General features: G+C 39.4%; 1 protein-coding gene across 2 annotated transcripts; it reads left to right on the top strand.

Annotated features, from left to right (window-relative positions):
* The first annotated feature begins 6,924 nt into the window (after window positions 1-6,924).
* On the top strand, window positions 6,925-14,731 carry TLR7 (toll like receptor 7). 2 transcript variants are annotated; one of them, XM_085321452.1, is made up of 3 exons: window positions 6,925-7,063; window positions 7,154-7,200; window positions 11,547-14,731. In XM_085321452.1, exons 1-3 carry the CDS (start codon window positions 6,925-6,927, stop codon window positions 14,682-14,684), a joined length of 3,324 nt encoding a protein of 1,107 aa, XP_085177578.1. In that variant the 3' UTR covers window positions 14,685-14,731. The 2 variants fall into 2 exon arrangements, with proteins under 2 accessions (XP_085177578.1, XP_085177579.1); XM_085321453.1 differs by lacking the exons at window positions 6,925-7,063; window positions 7,154-7,200 and adding an exon at window positions 9,462-9,476.
* The last annotated feature ends 4,586 nt before the right edge of the window (window positions 14,732-19,317 follow it).

The raw sequence follows: 19,317 nt of genomic DNA, 5'->3' as shown, positions 1-19,317 counted from the left end.
CTGGTCTAATGTTCTGTTAGTTTCTGGGGGGGGAGGGAGGGAAATGTGGCTATTTTGTCCATAAATATATATATATATATGTGTGTGTGTATATATATGTATATATACACATTTAATTTGCTATTTGGAGGGGGGAGGTTCTTTGTATATTAAAGATGAAGAAAATAATTTCACCTGTACTGCTTTATATAATGAATGTAGAAATTGGTTACAATGTCTTATGAATCTGAATTCAATTCAGCCATCATTAATTCTCTTTGGAGTTCCTCATTATAATTAATTTTTGAAATAATTTATAAAGCAATGGAATGAATCTACATTATTACCTAAATGAAAGCAATTTTTTAATGTATGATTATTTAACCTACTATCTTAAACAGATTTTTAAAATATTACTTTATAGTTACATGACTAAAGTTTGGAGTTAACAATTTAGTTTACCACCAAAATTTAGACCTTATTACACATATAAAGTATATAATAACTTAATACCTGATATTAATTCAATTTTATAGATTCGATCTTTGTTTCAAACAAAATGCTCAATTGTTTTCCATTATTATGCACAAGTATTGTAAATAAATTTTAAGTTACATGTGCAAAGAGACTGCTTGTGTTTGTTCTTTTGTTGCTCTATTTTATGAAGACAATGTGCTGTGCAGATCAAATAGGGAAGAATGTAGGCACTGATATTTGTGAAAACTTCACCAATAAATTGTGTATGAGCTGTTCTTGACATAAGAATGAACTGTTAATGATGCCAGGCTCGTATACATCTTGATGATAATCCTCTTCCTTTCTACGGTCTGACAAAAATGACACAATGTTTAAATTTCATTGGAAATTTGAGTTAACACTTGGTGAACAATTGAGGTTCTTGCTTCTCAGTTTGTAAGTAAACCAATTGAACTGTATTTAACAAGATTAGATGGGGGAAAGATCAGAAATAAACTTACTGTCTGTATTGTATTTTGGGCACTTGGAATGCTTTTAAAGCTAGAGGTGAAAATCCTATCCATCTTTGACAAAATTGAAGCATAGAAGCAGCTTTTTCTTGTATGCATAAAATCGAGTGGGTGTTTTTAATGCTGTATGCTCCCTGGCCCATTCTGGGATTCTGACTTGGAAGATTACTAGACAGTTCAGACTGAATGGAAACTTCTCCAAGCAGAATTATTTTGAATTAAAGGAAAATACTGGATTGCATGTGTTCTATGCCAAAAAGTAGAGGTTTTCCAGAAAGAARGGCACAAGCTTGCTTTCAAGACAGACAACTATTTTATTAACATAGCGGGTAGGTGATAGCAAGTTACAATTTTTTTTGTCCCTTCTGTTGCTGGGAATCCCAAAATCAAACAGTATAACAGACATCTACTCAGGCCACAGCACACTACTCAGATCCTGTCTGTGGTGAGGTTCACCTGTATTGTGGCCTTCAAAGGTTTTTAATAGGATTTTCTTAGAAGTAATGTGATGTAGATGGAAAATGCATTGCTTCATTCCAAGCTAAGGACATGCTGATGGTGTCATCACCAGTGCCAAGTAAGTGCTGCCTCCATGGCAGCTAAGTTCATCCTGTGTCAAGAGCTACGTGCAACACAGCACAGTCCTGAAGGTCAAGTGATGTGCAGTGCAGTACATACCTGTGTTTTACTCAGGTCAACTTACGTGGATTGTGAACTTTTCCATGTACAACAGTCTTCCTGTTACAGTCACCATTGCATGCCAGAAACTAGGCAGAGATGAACTGAAACCCTACAAACCTTAATTTGACTAACCTTATTCTACAGCTATAATGGAAGTATAAGTTTTTGACTTTTTCTACTGTAAAAGTACTTGAAGGCTGCAGCCTTTACAAAAGGCTGTGTCATGGACTCCAGGATTTTTCAATGTCAAAAGCTCAGACTTTCCCTGAGGCAGGGTTGCTGTCTGCAGTAAAATCTAAGCATGGGTATAACCTTACATTTTTAACTGCACAGGTCCCTCTCCACGTTGTTAGTCAATCAGTATGCTGTGAAGCCTGACCCTACCCTCTGTATGTTGTCATGACTGACAAATGAGGTATGATTGTCAAATATGGCTGGTTCTGACAGTCATTTACTTCTTACTCTAAGCCTGTGTCATGCTGTACTTGAGGGGAAAAAAAAATTAAAATTGTCCTGTCCCATGGGGCAACTGAAAAGAGTTTGTCCCTGTCCCCTTGACACCCTCCCTTCAGGTACTTGTACACATTGATAAGATCCCCCCTCAGGCTTCTCTTCCCCAGGCTGAAGAGGCCCAGTTCTCGCAGCCCTTCCTCAYAGRGCAGATGCTCCAGCCCTCTGATCATCCTYGTAGCCCTACACTGGACTCTCCCAAGTAGCTCCATGTMTCTCTTGTACCGGGGAGCCCAGGGCTGGATGCAGTACTCGAGACGAGGCCTCCACAGGGCTGAGTAGAGGAGCAGGATCACCTCCCTTGACCTCCTGGCAACAGTCTTCTCAATGCACCCCAGGAGACCATTGGCCTTCTTGGCCACGAGGGCACATCGCTGGCTCACGGTCAACCTGTCATCCGCCAGCACTCTCAGGTYCTTCTCTGCAGAGCTGCTCTCCAGMAGGTCAGCCCCCAGCTTGTACTGGTGCCTGGGGTTATTCCACCCTAGGTGCAGGACTCTGCACTTGCCCTTGTTGAGCCTCATGAGGTTCCTCTCTGCCCAGCTCTCCAGCCTGTCCAGGTCTCTCTGAATGGCAGCACAGCCCTCAGGTAGATCAGCCACAAAACAAATATTTACTAGCAGGGTAATAGGTAGACACATCAGTTCTTTGGGGGACAAATAAAAGGAGAGAGAAAAAAGGAGGCAARCTTTCCCCACTTTTCCCCACTTTCCCCACTTCCCGATTTTGTTTGCAGGGGGCAAGGCCCTGAGAATCATGGTGTGAAGGAGAGGGAAAAATACTGCCCCAGAGGCTCTGGGAAGCACTGCCACAGCATCTTGGGTGGTGGGCAGCAAGCTGCCAGTGGAAGGCAGGCTGCAGAATTGCGGGTGGAGGCCTTCAGCACTACACAAGTTAAGGCACTTAAGGCCCTGGGCAACTATATCTACATATATATGCATATGTAATGTATATGGAGGTAGAAAATAAATCCAACGGTATCAGATGCAATCTATGAAATTAGTTAGCATGAAAATACCCTCTGTTGAGAAGTAGCCYTCTCCACATGCATAAAAAATAACGTGCAATTTCTTTGAAAGGCAATAGTAAGCCCTATAATAAAAGAAAAAATCATGTTTTGTGCTCTCTGAAGGCCTATAATGTGACACAGCATATGTTTAATGTGAGCATCCTTACTGTTCCATGCCTGCCCTAATCTTGGCCCATTATTTTGTTTGGACCTATATAGTTCCTCGCTATGAGAGTTTGTCAAGTTCATCGGTGTCTCGATTCCACCTTGTTCTGCAAAGGCTAATCCAGTGGTCCTTCAGTGTTCTTACCTGAGAATAACCTCATAAGCCGTGGCAAGATTGCTTATATGAAACTCCTAAAATCATGGCACTCCTTCAGGCAGGTCATTTTATCAATAAGAAATAGGACTTTAGGTTATCCGAGTGATAAATGCCAGTTCACCTCCAAACTGTCAGTTGTATGATTTGCCAGCACTTCCCGTGTTAATGCTTAAGCATTTCTCCCCATCCCTCAAGGACAGCAGGGGTGCCCTTAAGGCTACTCTATCATCTTTGATGCCTTAGGGAGGGGGAAATGGGTATGGAAGGGCTGCATCAGTAAGCCTGGAGAGCTTGGAAACTAACTGCATTTTATTTCAGACATTTCTGGATGCCTTCTTCCTTGAAGGTAACTTGTCAATAATAGGAACCTTTGCTGTCCACAAATGGATAGGTGATTGGTAAACACCAAATGGTTAATCTTGGCATTGTGGTAGCCTTGGGTAATTAGTTTTCGAGCTCTAGAAACCATCTATTTCTGTGATGATAGGGGCTCCCTCAGTCATATGCTGCAGCACCGGATGGTTGGGCAAGCTCTTAGCGCAGAGCTGGGAGCATTGCCTCTCAAGCAGCAATCTGAGAGGAACTGGTCACCATCTTCTGCCTTTGTTGTAGTCTCTGATCTTCTCAACTGTTGCCTTTTGTTTATTGTTTTGGTTATTTTTAGTGCCTACACACACAATTTCTGCAACAGCTATCAGCAGGGATTCTACATTTCTACAGCCCTTAAAGCTTCTGCAAATGGTTCTGTTATCATTTCCTCAATTTTCCTATCCATTTTGCTTTGTGGTTTACTTCGTACATCTGTCTACATCAGTATAAAGAGTCATCTTATGTATTTCAAAAATTGAGCAACTTATCTCTGAGATAATTTCCTGATTAAATTAGGCAATTTTGCACTCCAAACATAACGATAGCAATGAACATTTAGGGTGCTAACATAGTTATTGGGATACAGGTAACCGTAGGGAGAAAAGACATTATTATCAGCTTTAACTAAACTACCCATTTGAAGTCAAACACAACAGAACCCTGATTTTGATAAACAAAGGAAGGAAGTTTTCATTTAGAAGGAAAAAAAACGCTTAATGTTCACTAGTATGATTTAATTCTAACTGAAGACAAAACTTGTAGGTGAAGGATTAAGGAGATTAAATTAAAGACATTTGCACTATGGGAAATGGTATTCTTCCTCTGCAGAGGCAGACAAATACATGTGTTGTTACCAGCGTATCCTTTCCTGGCACATGGTGCGGTGGGAAGTACTTTTCTGCTTTCGTTTACTTTGTGTTTCACAGCAGGCAAGACAGATTTTGCACAATGTCTGGGGCAAACATGCTTTTAAAATCAGTAAGGCAGAGATTTCCTAGTGCCTCTAAAATCAAATTATAGCTCTGAAGTTTTGGACTGCTGAGCTCCCCTTCATTTACCCCCACCTTCTGAAGGGAAATATTGCTGCACTCTGCTTTCCCACAGTTCTTAGATTAAAAAAAAAAAAAAAAAAAAAAGCCCTCTGCATTTCTATGCATTTCTATTAGCGTTCAGTTAAGTTGCAGTTTCACTCTGCACGGAATTGAAACTCAAATGCTCTTGGCTAAGTGACAACTTGTTCCTAATTAGGGAGAAAAAAAAGGGGGGGGGGAAGAAAATCCATCTTAGTCCAAAAGAAAAGACAAAATGTTTGTAGAGTTATTAAAACTTCTGAAATTTGTAGCTATAGACTGCAAGGGAGATTTCCAAAAGCATTGAGCACCTATTGAAAATTAGCAGGGTTGGGTGGTGACTGTGTCTTTGACAACCTACTTACTTAAAACCAAAGTGAGAGGGCATCATGTTTAATCTGTGTTCTAGTGTGATACACTGGGGATGTTTAGGTGCCCGTAGGAATCAACTTTAAAAATCCAATTGGTGCTAAGCCATTCTCGTAGGGACTACTACACAATTAATTAAACAAACACATTTGCTTTGTAATGATGTGAATAACTATAAATGAGTTCAATCTAACTCTCTGCTCTGGTGGCTCACAGTCTGTGATATATTCTAAGTGGAACAGCTAAAAGTACACCGCTTGCAATGAACATTTTCCTCCTACCAAAAATGTGTTGACGGTCTTGCAGAACTCAGCAGGATTTTAGTGAGATGTCTGCATTATTTATAATAGCCCCAACTGAAAAGCTCGATGCCACTTTTACATGAAGAGAAAAATCCAGTCACCAGTCAATAGCAGAAGACTTGTATTTTATTACAGTGTTTTTAGTAATCAAGCACAAAGTTTGATAGAGTCCTGAACCTATAGTGAGTTAATGAGCCCTTTCACAGTCCTTGATTAAAGTGTTAATGATGCTAAATATTTTTGTTCTGTGAACTTTCTTRTTTTTGTTTATGGCTATATGACTCCGCCACTAACAACAGGAAAATTTTAAAGACTAATTGCAAATGCTTTCTCTTTTCTTTATTCAAGTTTTAGTCTTTTGAAATGAGTTCTTCAGGTCCACAACAGTTGGAGACACCATAAACTGCTGTTTAAAATGTAAAGAAAAATGTACAGGGAAAGAGGAAAAATGACAAAAACTCTTTCAAATATCATAGCCATTGAATTAGCATGTCCTGCTAAGCCAAGAAACTACTAAGGCTTAATTGTCACTGACATGTCTATCCATGTCAGCTTTAAGTTCTTCCTTTCTACATTCTCTCCCATGCATTTGCCACCTTATTGCAGCGTGTTTTCTATGGTCTTATCACCATCCTTTTTTTCTGGTTTGTTTTGTTTTCCTCCTCCTAAGCCCCCTCATAAACATTTCTTCCACAAAGTATTCAAATTAATATATTTGTCTGCTTATATTAGTCATGAAACCGATTTTTTTAGTAAAGGCTCAGTTCTTGACCCTATCATCAGTAGGAATGAACCCCAGATAATAATAATAATAATAAAAATGATTAAACTTCCTGCTATAAAATATCATGCATATCAGGATCTCTCTCTTGCTTTCTCTCTCCACCCYCCGCCCCTTTCTCTGTTCGTATAGCTTACACTAAAAAAAAGGGGGAAGGAAAGGAACTTCTGCAAATCTTGGTTGTCTCAAGTGAATGTTACCTTTGTGTAGCACATTCATCTCCTGTCTGATTAACCCTATGTTCTCCTTCTAAGTATTTTGCAGTTGTTTTCCAGTGTAGTTCCCTGTCTGTTCACCTTCTTGGGGTAGGTCTTAATAAAGTCTCTGAAGGTAGCTGGGTAAAATACACAGCTTAAAATGAAAAACATGTTCAAATGTAGCAAAGAAGGGAACAAATTTCTGCATATGAGACCAAAAGGAATGAAAAAGGAATGAAATCCTTTGCCGCAGCAGCACGTGGATTTATGAGTAATGTGAGAATTTGTGTAGGAAAGAAGGAAAAAATGAGAGTACTCTCAGTTATTTTTATGGGGGGTGGAGGACTAAATGAGATACGACTGTTTCAATTTTAAGGACAAATATTTGAGGAAGTGCGTTGCAGCAGTTGTTTCACATTTAATTATTTCTCCAAGTTGCAGTTCAGCTGAAGAGAAGAAAGAAAGAGTGGTTACTGCTGTTGTCGTGTGTGAGTTATGTCATGTTTTAGCCTCCTCTGTACCTGAGCTGAGCCAGCGGGGACCCCTTTTATACTGTTTTCTTCTGCTGTGATTGACAGTGTCCTCTAACAACAAGTCTTTCAGACTTGGAAGAGCACAGAAAATGGTAAGTAAAACTTTTATTTTGAACTTGTCCTTAAAACTCCTTAACTGCAACAATTGTTCAAGATGTTTAAGAATGTAGTCTCCTTTTTTTTTCCTTCTTTCTTTCTACATGTCTGAATGAGCCATTGTGGTTATAGGCTGTAAGACATAATGACATGGCTAAGGGAAGGAGAGTGTTTCTTCATACTAATGTGTTACAGGCTGAGTATCATAATGTCTTCTACAATATCTATAACTTTTGAGAAGCTATTTTCTCTTAAACCTTCCACTCTTTCACCTTTTAGAGCATGTATGGACTATCTACAGAAAAAAATTACTTTAAGAAACACCTAGCTGTGTTGCTTCTGAATATTTGAAGAATACTATAAACCAAATGTAAATTCAACTTTGAGTTTAGGCGTGTGCTCAGTTAGTATAAGAATATGAGTACTTTTGAACTTCTTATAGAACCAAATATGATCACAGAGAAAATGATAGTTCACACGGCTACTGTAGCTTTTCTTTTATAGTTGTTTCTCATTCCAGAGACTTTGCACAATTTATCATTATTTATTTCTTCTGATTTCTATAATCCTTCTTTCTGTTGAAGTAACACTACGTTATGCATGAAAATAGTTAGACATAGCATCATAATGTAACAGTTTACAATTTAAATAAGTACCGCTTTAAAAGGGTTTCAGGAAGCAGAAACACATGAAACAGAAATGAGGCACAAAGACATTAAGAGCTTGGTTGACTCTACAAAGATGCTTTATTTTCTAGAAATACAGCAATTGCTGAAAGTTCAGAATCTGAGCATTTTGAAAATCTGAATACACATTTTTTGACATCTTAAGGAACTTACAAATATATTTGTGAACGTAAATAAGGTGCGGATTCATTGCACCTAATTTTAGGCATGTAACTAAAGAATCTGTGTTAGGAGCATAGTCATGTAGAGCTCCCTCCATGTTCAGAGATMTGAACAGTGCTGGAGCGGGGGCCACTCTCCTCTCACTCCCTCTCTCTTGAATGTCAGTGCCCAGGGTGACAGCACTGAAGGGAGGAACCTCAGGTAAGCAGCTAAAATCAGGTGGTTGAATGCTGTGTCCAAGTATAAGTTCATGCAGAAGGTTTGTGATGAACTAGACAGCAATTCCACATTGTCTAAGTCCTAATCTAGGGCTTGGACAGGCTACAGAGAGTTTTAATTTGGTTTAGCAAATCTTCTTGAAAGGTTGATTATGATCAGCTTTTCCTCAAGAAGAGCAAATCTGTGGTTTGGTTCCCAAGCTGGCAACAGAGGTTTGCATTCGTTATTTTGAAATAGCCATTGAATACACATTTCAGCAATAGGGAAGCCCATTTCTTTTTTCCAAGACTGGTGAATAAAAGTGTCAAAGCATGACTTAAATGAATAGCACTAATAAATAAAATAAAATATGCTGTTTTAGTAATAATAAATAAAGCAGTTACAATGCTGGCTACTATTACCATTTTAGCAAAAAAAATCCTTCAGCATTTTTGTAATGGCAGTGCAAGGCAGACTGTTAAAGTCTGATCCATCACAGTCGTCAGCATTCTGCTCAGTAAATACAGGTAACATGCATGGCTGGTGGAGCGGTACTTTGCATGCTGCTGAGGTGTGCATCAATAGGCAAAGGTAAAAGGCGTCCGTGTGACTGTATGACGTGTCCTGCTCTTCGGGAAGAGTCTGTGTTTTCCCTATCAATGCTCTGCCACGTTTTATGGGCATCTCCCTTGGTTCACAATAACTGTGGAGCCTGGGATGTATTGCACCTGGAAGAGGAAGAGAGGTAGTCACATGGACATGTGGAACCACGGACAGTTAAGTTAGCACAGATCCTCTTAGGGTTTCATTATTCTAATAAAGAGTCGTTTACATGGACAATTTAATGGGTCCCTTGGAAAAGAAGGAAGGAAAATATTTACAAGAACCTATCCAAATTTTTTSTTTTGGAATGTCCCTTTTCTTTCAAAGACCATTAGTTTTCTGTGTAATTAATTTCAGTGGATTGTCCCTCCTGCCTTCCACTTCCCTGACCATATTAATGGAGAAGAATTAGTTCTATAAAAAACTAGGATTATGGGAAGAATTGGATRTATTTTATCTTCTCCAGATCAGCTCTCCACTTACTCTGATTATTCCTATTCACCATTTTCATCCAAATGTTTATCTACATCAGGAAATCAGAAAAGTTAACCATCCTCTAAAGTAGATTAGTTAGACCTCCCTGAAGACGCTGGTGAACTATCTTATCCATGGCCTCAGTCTGGGCGAGTTTCCAAAGTGAATTACTATAAGCCAAATTAAAGTTATTTTAATTCTTAACAAATGCCCTCACAAGAGTTGATAGTAATGAAATATGGCTCATTGCCTTGGAATTCATGGTCACAGTCCCGGTCTAGTTAATCCAGGTTAGCTTTCCCTGAGTATGTATATAATGATAGTCATGGGTACCATTCTGGATATTTAAGCACCTTTCCCTTTTCTGTGATCTGTTGAAGAGAACACTGTAACGCTTCCTGGCAATGTAAAAGGAAGTCATGCCAGAGGAAAGTCTGTGGTGTTACCGAGCACCAGGTTACTGATACGAATTTTATATGATAATACGTTGAATTCAAGATTTGCAGCAGGTTTTTACATTTTTCTTTCTTTACTGAAGCTTTCTGTTCCAAAGCTGATTGAATGACTCTCCAGAGTGACTCTATTTTTTTTGCTGAATCCACAGAGCAGAAGTGCAGTGCTGTATGAGGTTTGGCCTAGCTTCTCTTACATTTGCTGTCCTACTAGTCACTAGTCACTTATCTAGGTAGACATATAGATGAATAGATATGCTTAGCATTGCTATGTGAGGTAAAGCAGAAAAACACAACTGAGGAGATACAGTGGTCTAAGTAAACAGAGCATACAACAGGAAGACCCGTTTAATCTGCGTTACCTACAAAGTGTGTCTCAGGCAACACTCAAAAGTGTTTTTACATACTGTCAATATCATGAGAAGGTCTTAATATATTGACATATCCCAACTGAAGAGAAAAAACATTTTCTTATATCTTGGAAACTTTACCTAATTATCTGGTTTTCAGCTGCTTACCTGGGTATTACACTGGATCAGGATAATTCCATGCATAACTAATTCAGGTTATTAAACAGCATTCTCTGTGCTATGTATTGCTTTCCAATCCTTAAAAACTGAGTTATCCGGGGAGAAACATTGGTTTTGATTATTGTGCTTTTGATCATGTTCAAACATATTGACCAACCTAAGGCTTGATGTTTGGGCAGTTAAGTAGATGTGGGCAGTTAACGAGCTGTGTAAGGCAGAAAAATACTCACAGCTCCTCTGCTTGGGTTGTGCAAGCCAAAGCCTGGACTGTCTGCTTGCCTGGCTGGCTGCCTCTCCTCAAAGGCCCAGAGTTTCTTTGACATTGGCTACTGCTGAGGAAATAACTACTAGTATGTTGTAAAACATTAGCAGCCCATTGCTCTTCCTGTAGTTAGCACCAATTTTAAAGTAAGCAAGACTGCAAAGACTTATGACTTATTTTGGCAGGTTCTTTACATGCTTGTGGGATTCTGGCTCTCATTGTTATTATTATTATTATTATTATTATTATGGATATATTTTATTTGACTTTCCTTGATTTTTATTTTTTCACATATCTTTAATACAGTGTTCTCTTGGCCCTCTGTGCTTACTAGATAGTTAAAACACATACTGGTATTAAAAGCATGTGAAAGCATAGCCATTAACTGATTTCAGTCATCTATATCTCTGTCTTGACACTTTATAGAGGAAGAACCCTTATGATAATGTGAAATTTGAATTAAGCATGAAACTGTTAGTGAGTTTTTTGACAATTTATACTGAATTTTAACTGACTATAGATTTTCATTGTTTCATATGCCTCTAAAAGTTAGCTTTACTCATTTTTGCATATTACACAATCTCAGTCTATTGCATGTTTAATACCTTTTATTTCTCCTTAAATAAAGACTATTTACAGGAACATAGCCTTTAATCACCTGCCTTGACATTTTTAGTAGATTCTTTAATGTTTTCTGTGATTCATTATTAGAGATTGATATTTTATTCTACAATACTTAGTGATAAGAGAGAAAAGAAAGCAGCTGAGGAAATACCAATACATGTATTTCCTAGACTTATAATCCTTCCTGCAGATCCACTGATAGCCAGCATGGGAGACAGGACCCTGGCTTAGATGTATGATACATCTAAGTATGTAGGTCTGATACATATACAAAATATGATTGATATGACATCCTATGCTGTATGTTCCCATTGCATTAACTTAATACATCACTGTTTTCTTATGTTTTAGGTGCCTCATGCAAAGATCCCAAATGCATTGCTGTGTATCTTGCTCTTCATATTTCCAAAGATGCTGTCAGGAGTTTGGTTTCCCAAAAGTTTACCCTGTGACGTAGAAGTCTCCAAAGCTACTGTGACGGTGGACTGCAGCGATCGTCGCCTCACACAAATCCCCCAAGGAATCCCTAAAAATACTACCAACCTTACCCTGACTATTAACCATATCCCACACATCAATCCAAAATCCTTTGCTCATCTCAAAAACCTCATGGAGATTGACTTCAGATGCAACTGTGTGCCTGTCAGACTGGGGCCCAAAGATCATGTCTGTGTCAGGAGACCGCAGATTGAGAATGGCAGTTTTGCTGCATTGACAAAATTGAAGTCATTGTATTTGGATGCAAATCAGCTATCGGAAATACCACGAGGTCTTCCTACAACTTTACGTCTGCTGAGCCTGGAAGCGAACAGTATCTTTTCTATCACAAGAGCAAATTTGTCAGAGCTAAGAAACATAGAGATATTGTATCTGGGACAGAACTGTTACTACCGTAATCCCTGCAATGTTTCATTTGAAATTGAAGAAACAGCCTTTCTGGACCTGAAAAATTTAACAATACTGTCCTTGAAGTCTAACAACTTAACTTATATACCACCCAATTTGTCATCGACTTTAAAGGAATTGTATATTTACAATAACATGATTCAAGTGATTCAAGAACATGACTTAATTGCCCTTCACAACCTAGAAATCCTTGATCTAAGTGGTAATTGCCCACGTTGCTATAATGCCCCATATCCTTGTACTCCCTGCCCCAAAGGCACAATTGAGATGCATCCAAAGGCTTTTCAGTCCTTGAAACAATTAAAAATTCTGCGACTTCACAGTAACTCTCTTCAAAGGATACTCAGCAGCTGGTTTGAAAACACCAGGAATCTCAAAGAGCTTGACCTCTCCCAAAATTTCCTTGCAAAGGAGATTGGAGATGCTCAGTTTTTGAAGCTTATTCCTAGCCTTGTAGAGCTGGATCTGTCCTTTAATTTTCAATTGCAGATGTACTCTCCTTCCTTGAACCTATCGAAGACATTTTCCTCCCTTGTTAACCTAGAAACCCTGAGGCTCAGAGGTTATGTCTTTAAAGAATTGAAGCAAGAAAATCTAGATCCATTGCTCAGCCTTAGAAATCTAACAGTGTTGGATCTTGGGACTAATTTTATCAAAGTTGCTGACTTGAAAGTGTTCAAAAAATTCCAAGCTCTTAAATTCATTGACCTCTCAGTGAATAAAATTTCTCCTTCAGGTGAAAGCAATTGTTACGGATTTTGCCCTAATCCCAGAATTTCAGTAGAGCAGTACAACAGGCGAATATTACAAGATATGCATTATTTCAGGTATGATGAGTATGGGAGAAGCTGCAAGTCCAAAGACAAAGAGGCTGCTTCCTACCAACCTTTGGTTAATGAGGATTGCCTGAAATATGGAGAAACTTTGGATTTAAGCAGAAATAACATATTTTTTATTAGTCCCTCAGATTTCCAGGATCTTGGTTTCCTCAGATGCCTCAACTTGTCAGGTAATGCCATAAGCCAAACTTTAAATGGAAGTGAATTCAACAACCTGTCTGGACTGAAATATCTGGATTTTTCTAACAATCGGATTGATTTGCTATACTCAACTGCTTTCAAAGAACTGAAAAATCTAGAAGTTCTAGATCTAAGCAATAACAAACATTATTTTCTTGCAGAAGGCGTTACACATGTGCTTAATTTTATGAAAAACTTGCCTTACCTGAAGAAGTTGATGATGAATGAGAATGAGATTTCTACCTCTATTAGCACGGGGATGGAAAGCCAGTCTCTCAAAGTTTTAGAATTCAGAGGAAATCGCTTAGATGTTTTATGGATGGATGGAAATGCTAGATACCTGTCATTCTTCAAGAATCTGACCAGCCTAGAGGAACTGGATATTTCCTTCAATTCTCTCACTTTTTTGCCTCCTGGTGTTTTTGAAGCTATGCCTCCAGAACTCAGGATACTCAACTTAACCAATAACAAGCTGAAGAATTTCAGCTGGACAACACTCCGTTTCCTACAGAAACTAATAACATTGGACCTTAGCAATAACCTTCTGACTACAGTTCCCGGAGAACTGTCCAATTGCTCTTCAACCCTCCAAGAACTGATACTCCGAAACAATCGTATTCAGCGGCTAACTAAACATTTTCTCAGAGGTGCTTTTAGTTTGAAATACTTGGACCTCAGCTCAAACAAGATCCAAATAATTAAGAAATCTAGTTTTCCTGAAAATGTCATCAACAATCTGAAGGTGTTGCTTTTGCACGGCAATCCTTTCAAATGCAATTGCGATGCAGTGTGGTTTGTTTGGTGGATCAATCAGACCCATGTGACTATTCCACTCCTGGCCACAGATGTAACCTGTGATGGCCCAGGAGCACATAAAGGAAAAAGTGTGATTTTCTTAGATCTGTATACCTGTGAGTTGGACACCTCCTATTTGATCCTATATGCTATGTCAGCTTCAACTGTCCTAGGTTTTATGGTGTTCACAGTTATGAGCCATCTCTATTTCTGGGATGTGTGGTATAGTTACCACTACTGTACTGCCAAGTTGAAGGGCTATCGCCGTTTACCTTTACCGGATACATGCTATGATGCTTTTATTGCCTATGACAGTAAAGATCCAGCTGTGAATGACTGGGTGCTAACTGAATTGGTTGAAAATTTGGAAGATAAAAAAGTCAGACAGTTCAATCTATGCCTGGAAGAAAGGGACTGGCTTCCAGGGCAGCCAGTCTTTGACAACCTTTCCCAGAGCATTCAGCTGAGCAAAAAGACCATATTTGTCCTGACCAACAARTATATGAAAAGTGGAAGCTTCAAGACAACATTTTACATGGCTCACCAGCGACTTATAGATGAAAAAATAGATGTAATTATTTTGATATTTCTTGAGAAAGTTTTGCAGAAGTCCCGGTATGTCCGGCTAAGGAAGAGGCTGTGCAGAAGTTCTGTCCTGGAGTGGCCAACTAACCCTAGATCTCAGCCTTACTTCTGGCAGTGTCTGAAAAATGCAATAGCTATGAACAATACTCTGGCTTACAACAAACTTCTCCAAGAAACTGTTTAGACCCATCACTCCATGTAAAATGTTGTTATGTTGCATGGTGAAGAAAAAATCCCTAAATTCATTTGGAGAAAATGTCAAAGCATTGAGGATGAATTTAGTTTTGATATTATACTCTAAAAAGAAATGCAGAATTAGTTCCAAAGTTGATAATTTTCTTGTTTYGCTGTGACAAGATTCAACATAAGCCATTGCCAGCACAGATGTATAATTGACATGCACCTTGCTTGGCATTTACTACTGAATGGCAAAATAAGATGCACTATTCACTGGAAGTCCCTGGTTTAGAAGAGAATCACCATTTCCAGCTTTCAGTTCACTGAAAGCCTCCAACATTTCCTGTGATTGGGCCAAGTGTTGGTGAGACACTTGCTCAACTTACTCTAGTACACAGACTGCTGGGAGGAGTTTGGCTGTGCCTAAAGTTGCTGCTGTTTGGATCACTGTTTGAGTAAATGTTATTTTAATAGAAAATTATACTTTCTGTATTTCTGTGCATATATAAAACAGGAAAAGCATTTGCTGACACATTCTTGTCAGAAAATATTCCAAGCAAAGTTCATGCTTTACTTTTAGGAGTCATAGAAATTTGAGCRCTACTATTTTATCTTCTGGGGCTTACAGCTGCTGGGCCTACCTATTCTATCCGACTGGGCAACATGCCTCATCTCTGGGAAAAGGAGGTTCTGGCAAGACTGCTGTCAGGGGCTTGAATGCTGCATAGGACCTCTCCCATGTTCCATTGTCAAAATGCTCGCAAATCTGAAGACTGGAAGAACTTTTATGGGTCAAAATGAGAATATATGAGWGGAACAATTTCAGAAGGGCTTGTAGGCTGTGGGTAGGAAAAAGTTGCAAGATAGAGGGAGCCCTGTGCATGGAGGTGTTGCACAAGAATAAGGAGAGGGAGCAGGACAGCAGATAGGCTGAAGGAAGCCTTTACACAAGGCAGATGAAGAAATTCAAGGAAAACAAAGTTGAAAGAGATAAGGAAAGGAAAGTTTTTTTTAAAAAAAGAGAGAGAACATAGAAAAGGCAGAAAGAATAAAGAGAGAAAAGCATTAGCTAAATTATGACCTAAAGAAGGATTCACTGGTAATTTCTAATAGCCTCTTCACTTTGCATTTCACCTGTCTTCCTGGCTGCTGTTTGAGCTGCTCTCTAAGGACTCAGAGCTCCTCTTCAGTGCCAGGCCTTCATTTTTCACCTCTGCCCCGGAGGAGCTCTGCTTCCCTGTTTGGCCCAGGCCCTGTGTTACCATCCCTTGTATATCAACTGGGGTGGCATCAGCAGGTCCAGGAAGGGTTGGTGCTGAAGGAGACACTAAGGTGGCTAAATCGCTTGCCCCTGCCTGCCCAGACTTTCTTCAAAACAAAACATAATTATTTAAAATCACCAAACATGTAAGACCTAGTCACACAGCAAAAGCATCCTGCCAACTATTTCTTTAGCTAGGCTGTGGCTGCTCCAGAGGGCTCAGTTTCAGTGTCAGCCTAAAGCCCTCCTTGATCCTTGGGCAGGCCTCTCTTCCACAGCAGCTCCTGGGGCTCTGTTAAAAAACAGAGCTGGGAAGCAGTCTGGCTTTAGAAACACCCTGAAAAAGAAGAGAAAATATTCAGAAAAAATGACTGCTTAAGTCTGTTTCTTCCTCTTGTTCATARCACATCCTCATAAAACACGCCATAGCGTTTCAGCTGAAGTCTTTGTAATGGCAGCATAAATCTCTGTGTGTTGCACAAGAAGGTTCTGCTTATTGTAATTATGCAGAGATTTCGGGAGGAACAGCGTGCTCTCTCTCCTTGCCTGGCACTTTCATCCACAGCACAAGCTGAGTAGCTTCTCCTCTCTCCCTAAAACCCCTTTTTCTTTTCTGCTGACTAGTCTCCGTGACTGCTCTGGCCCAGAGGGAGCGCACACTGTTAACTACTTTGAATCTGCATATCTGAACTGCCTAYTTCTGTTACTAGTCTACCTATTCCTCTTGGTTCTTTCTTTGAATAGCCCGTTTTTGATTTAACACTGGGCATCCAGGCAGGCAAGAAAGACAAGCTCTATATAATAACAGGTTTCTTTTCCCAGTTTGTCACAGCATTTTTATTGATTAATAACAGAAGCAGAAGCACAGGAAGCCTTGATTAGAAGAGGAGGTGGTTTATAGTTTTATTTTAAAGAATACCTTTCTAACAACTGTTGTGTTTATGAGCTAAATAATCTGCATCTCTAAACAGACTAACATAAGCTGTAATACCACTCTCTTCCTAAGGCAATACTAATATAAACACTTCTGCTCCTCAGGCACTCCTACCTTCCTTCCTCCCTCATCTTCCCCCCTTTCCCCAAATCAGTACTTCCACCTGGAATAACTGCTTACTCCTGGGCCCAGGTGATTAAGGCAGGGGCAAAAGGTCACTTGGCCTATCAGAGTAAGGGAAGAAGTACTTTCTTCTCTTCCATCAAGCAGAAGTCAAAGGAGTGGTATGGAGAGAATAGATAAGTGTCAGSTAAGGCTGTGAAGTGGCCTTAAGTATAAGCAATTAGTACATCAACAAAAACCGGTGATGCTGGTACAACAAGGGGGTTATCACACTGTAGTGCAAGTACAGAGAGAAGCCAGGAAGACTGCATAAACTAGTTTGTGAGTATGCAAAAGAGAYGGTAAATGTGCTCTGCAGTAGGAAGCAAGCAGTCTTCTGCACAGCACTGCCCACTGCCTTGGCCAGTGCTTTCTACCTGTGCCTGCTTCACTGGGTAATGAACCAACATCAGTTTTCACATAGCAAAACCCTTTCTGATGCCTTTCTCTTTTCTCTGCAATAAACATACAGCCCCAGGAATAAGAAAGGATCAAGGAAGACTGAGATACACCAAGTGTTCCTCTAGCCGTTGATAGGTTGGGGGGGTGGTGGAAGAGAATTCTCTTGCTCCCTGAATTGCTTTTGTTTCCTGTGATATACTTGGGTAAGTGTAGTGCTTTGGGGAGGCGATACCATCCCACTGTCCCAGTTAGATGAGGCAGGCATACATCCTTCTCTCTGAATGCTTCAGGGTATCCTCGAAGAGGGCCTGCACACTGTTCTGGCTTACATGTGTTTCACAGGCTGAAGATGACTCTGTAAGCACAGACAGTCTAGGTTTGGGATGGGAGAGWGGATTAGGTATAGTTTCATAATTGGCAGCTAAGAGCTTTGCACTGGTGGACACAAGCTTAATCTAAGCTTTTCTTTAAGAGAGAAAAAATAATTGAATTTACATTCAATAGATTTACACCTAAGAAATGTCTTAAATGGGCATGCCCTCCATTCTTCCTGGGACCTTTTTTATTATGGAGCACCACTAAAAAAAGTAGGTGTTATTTAACAGATTCAAACTAATAACATATGCTTAAACTGTGTGAGGATTTTTAACCTCGGGGCATGCTTGCCTTGTTGGTGTAGCAATGTCTGATTTTATTTAGATCCACGTAACACTGAGGAGTCCTGAGATTTCTATGGCTCAGGGTTTCAGGGTGGTATAGCTTCTGACCTTGTGTGAAGTTGAAGAGGATGTGGCAGTAAGGGCATTCGGCTAACTTAAATGTAGACATCTACAGCTATGTTAACTGGCCTAAGCTTTGTCCTCCCTTCAAAAGTGAGATGCAGATATTTTGAGAATGACTTATCTCATCCTACTACAGAAGTTTAAGAGAAGTCAGAGAAAYTGCACTCTGAAAGTAGTATTTCTATCCATTAATTGTAGAGGATTCTTATGGTGGGGATTCAAATGTAGATGGCTACCTGGCAGATGTCTTTAGTTAGGTGAGGTGAATGCTGTTCTAGGCTATATGTGCAATTAGTAGCAAGTTGGTCCTAAATGACTGTGTTGTGGATGAGGATACATYTGGAGTGCTATCAACAGCAGCTCTGATAACTGAAACTATTCTACATCAGTTGCTGTTTTCTTAGAAAGATTTTACCAGACACTAGCTAGACTTGTTATTTAGCCTACATGACCTAGAAAGCCTGCACGTACAGAGGAGGAAGAAGAGAAGGGAAGGAGAATGTTGATGGATTTATCCAGTTTTTACATTCATTGTGTAATCAGTAGAAACATGTTCTGTTTACATTACTATGGTATCACTGGTGGTATGATGGTATCACTATTTTGCCACAAGAAGAATATCAAATGAAAACTGGTAAGAACCATCCTTATTTACAGCATAGATTTATATGAATATAACTATCTCTTTTCCCTCATTTTTTAAGAACTGACATGTGAGGAACTTCAGGTGACYCCATGTGAGAATAATTCAGTTTGGAAAGGACCTCTAGGGGTCAAAGCAAGTCTACTTCCAAAGTTGCATTAGCTTGCCTGATACAAAATTGAGGTAATGTGTAACAAATATGTCATCCTGTAAAGCTGTAAAGGAGCTTCATAATAGTATCTTTAAAAATATATAAAAAGCAGGAGCCTTTGGTCTGTAGTAGATCACTTATTTGGACAACAGACACTCCAAAATAGAGAATATAACTTTCACCTTCTGAACATGTCTTATCTCTTCACTTTCTAAATCTTCTTCTGTAAARTATCTGCCTATAGAAATAAGCTGTGTGATAGGCTATTCATCTGAAAAAATCAGYACTTTCTCCATTTACTTTGA

Source organism: Rhea americana, unplaced genomic scaffold, assembly GCF_003343005.1.
Source record: "Rhea americana isolate MKP2758 unplaced genomic scaffold, rheAme1 scaffold_7, whole genome shotgun sequence".
NCBI lineage: Eukaryota > Metazoa > Chordata > Aves > Rheiformes > Rheidae > Rhea > Rhea americana.
Note: the sequence above shows the minus strand (reverse complement) of the source record. Positions and strands in the feature narration are given on the sequence as shown.